Source organism: Sinocyclocheilus anshuiensis, unplaced genomic scaffold, assembly GCF_001515605.1.
Source record: "Sinocyclocheilus anshuiensis isolate Anshui unplaced genomic scaffold, SAMN03320099.WGS_v1.1 scaffold402, whole genome shotgun sequence".
In the NCBI taxonomy this organism is placed as follows: domain Eukaryota; kingdom Metazoa; phylum Chordata; class Actinopteri; order Cypriniformes; family Cyprinidae; genus Sinocyclocheilus; species Sinocyclocheilus anshuiensis.
Window position 1 is genome coordinate 742622 of NW_015542375.1, and position 2201 is coordinate 744822.

Genomic DNA, 2201 nt, shown 5'->3' on the forward strand with positions numbered 1-2201 from the left:
ATTAAAAGACTAATTACTTTCACCCCAAATACTAATTAGTTGTAATTTTACATTTCTAATAGTTGCCACTATCCTAGGTTTTGCCCATTTGTCAGAAATAATTTTTTACTCATTTAAAACACAATCAAATTTAATATGCTCTTTTATTCTTTTATATATTTTAACATGTACACGTCAGAATAAGCATGTTTGAATTTTTACATAAATGTTGTGTCACACTGAATGACAATGTAACATTATTTCAACCAAATTTTAACATTTTATTCTCCAAAAACTTATTTGAAACCTTAAAAGTAGACATTTTACTTACATTTAATGTGCTTTCTATAGACATAAAATCACTTTTGTACATTTCTTTTGATGCGGACATCTTAACGTCTTTGACCCATGTATATAAATCCAACACATTAAATCTAATGGTGATGATTGTTGCAGGCTGCTGGAGGTGCTGGAGGTTGCGGAGGACATGGCGATAGATATTCCTCACATCTGGCTGTATCTGGCTGAGCTCATCAGTCCCATGCTGCACGAGGGAGGGATTCCCATGGGGCCGCTCTTCAGGTGAGCCTGCAAACCCTTCACATCCATCACCTGCCAATAACATCACACAGAAATCAAGCGTCTTGACCTCTGACCGGTTCACAGGGAGGTGTCTAAACCACTGGTGCCTCTTGGGAAGGCTGGAGTTCTGCTGGTGGAGATCCTCAAGCTGCTCTGTAAAGCAATGGTAAGACGCTTGTGAGAATTCATTCATTCCTGTTAGACACCAAGGTTGCACGATTCATTGAAATAAAATAAAGCAATAAGCCCCAAGTAGCCGTGGTTTACAGTGAATTTATAACAGCTAAGGGACGTTGTTAGGCACGACCCCCTTAACTGTTATAAATTCACTGTAAACCACGGCTTCACGGGGCTTATTGCTTTTATAAAACAGTTATTCCATGTTAGGCACGACGCGAAGCGGGGCTTATTGCTTTTATAAAACGGTTATTCCATATACGTAGTAAGGTTTCACAAAAAATAAAACAGAGCAAATAAAGTGTAATGATATTAATAAAAACAGTATTCTTCCACCAAACAATGTAGCTCCTCAGAATCAGTTGTGGTTCCAGCAAAGTGGTTGCCGAGCAACACACAGAAGTAACCAAAGGTGTATGTTACTTTGTAGAGTAATTTACAACAGCTTCGAACGTGGCTCAGCCAATCAGAATCAAGCACCAGAACTCTCCGTTTTATAACCGTAAATACAATATGGCTCAGTGCGCTTTGCAAATCGCAAAATCTGTGATTTAAATAAATAAATGCTCTTCTTTCAGAGTGAAGCGCGGCACTGTGTTCATTTACACGCGCGGCTCACGATGCGCTTGTCAGTAAATGCTGCTTCACGCAAATTAATCTCTGCATCTGCTCTGAGTTGGAGTCATTTATATTGTGCATTTGGAAACGCAACATGTGGAAACTGTTCGTTTTAAACCGCTTATAAACCGGTTGTCTTCAACAAAACCAAGCAAAGCTTCCCTGTGGTTAAACTGTTGAAATTAAAGAAATGAAGAATTTGAGAAAGCCATAAATATTAGTGTTGTAATTTTACAGCTTTACTGTAAAATAAAATAAATTATTATTAATACATTTAATTAATTCTTTCATTTTTACATTTTTATTTATTTTTATTTTTAATTCTATTAAATAATTTACATTTGTTTGCATTAGTAATATTTCTTATTTTGTTTAATAATTATACTAGGTAATAATAATTACAATAAAAACTATAGTAATATTAATAATTATTATTATTATTATTACAACATACACATTTGTTAACTTTTGTATTTTACAGTGAAATATTATATTATTATTTATTATTTTGTTCGATACTTTTATTTGGTAATAAGAACCATAATTTTAAAAAATATTTTTGTTTATATATATATGTAAGGGATAATCAACGGCTTGCCGTGCATTAAAGGATTTTAAATGCACGACGCGGAGGCAAAGAACCACCCGATGTGAAGCGATGCGAAGCGAAATATATATGTATATATATGTGCTCCTGTGGCTCAGTGGTAGAGCATTGCGTTAGCAGCGCAAAAGGTCATGGGTTCGATTCCCAGGGAACACACATACTGGTAAAAAAAAATGTATAGCCTGAATGCACTGTAAGTCGCTTTGGATAAAAGCGTCTGCTAAATGCATAAATTAAA

At 34.9% G+C, this 2201-nt stretch overlaps 1 protein-coding gene across 1 annotated transcript in view; it reads left to right on the forward strand.

Moving 5' to 3' along the window:
• LOC107692264 (eukaryotic translation initiation factor 4 gamma 1-like) overlaps nt 1-2201 on the forward strand; it is a 54327-nt gene that overhangs the window by 44687 nt on the left and 7439 nt on the right. Inside the window, exons 20-21 of the mRNA XM_016491226.1 lie at nt 436-561; nt 646-727. Of these exons, the coding sequence (XP_016346712.1) occupies nt 436-561; nt 646-727 (208 nt within the window). The remainder of the gene's footprint in view (nt 1-435; nt 562-645; nt 728-2201) is intronic.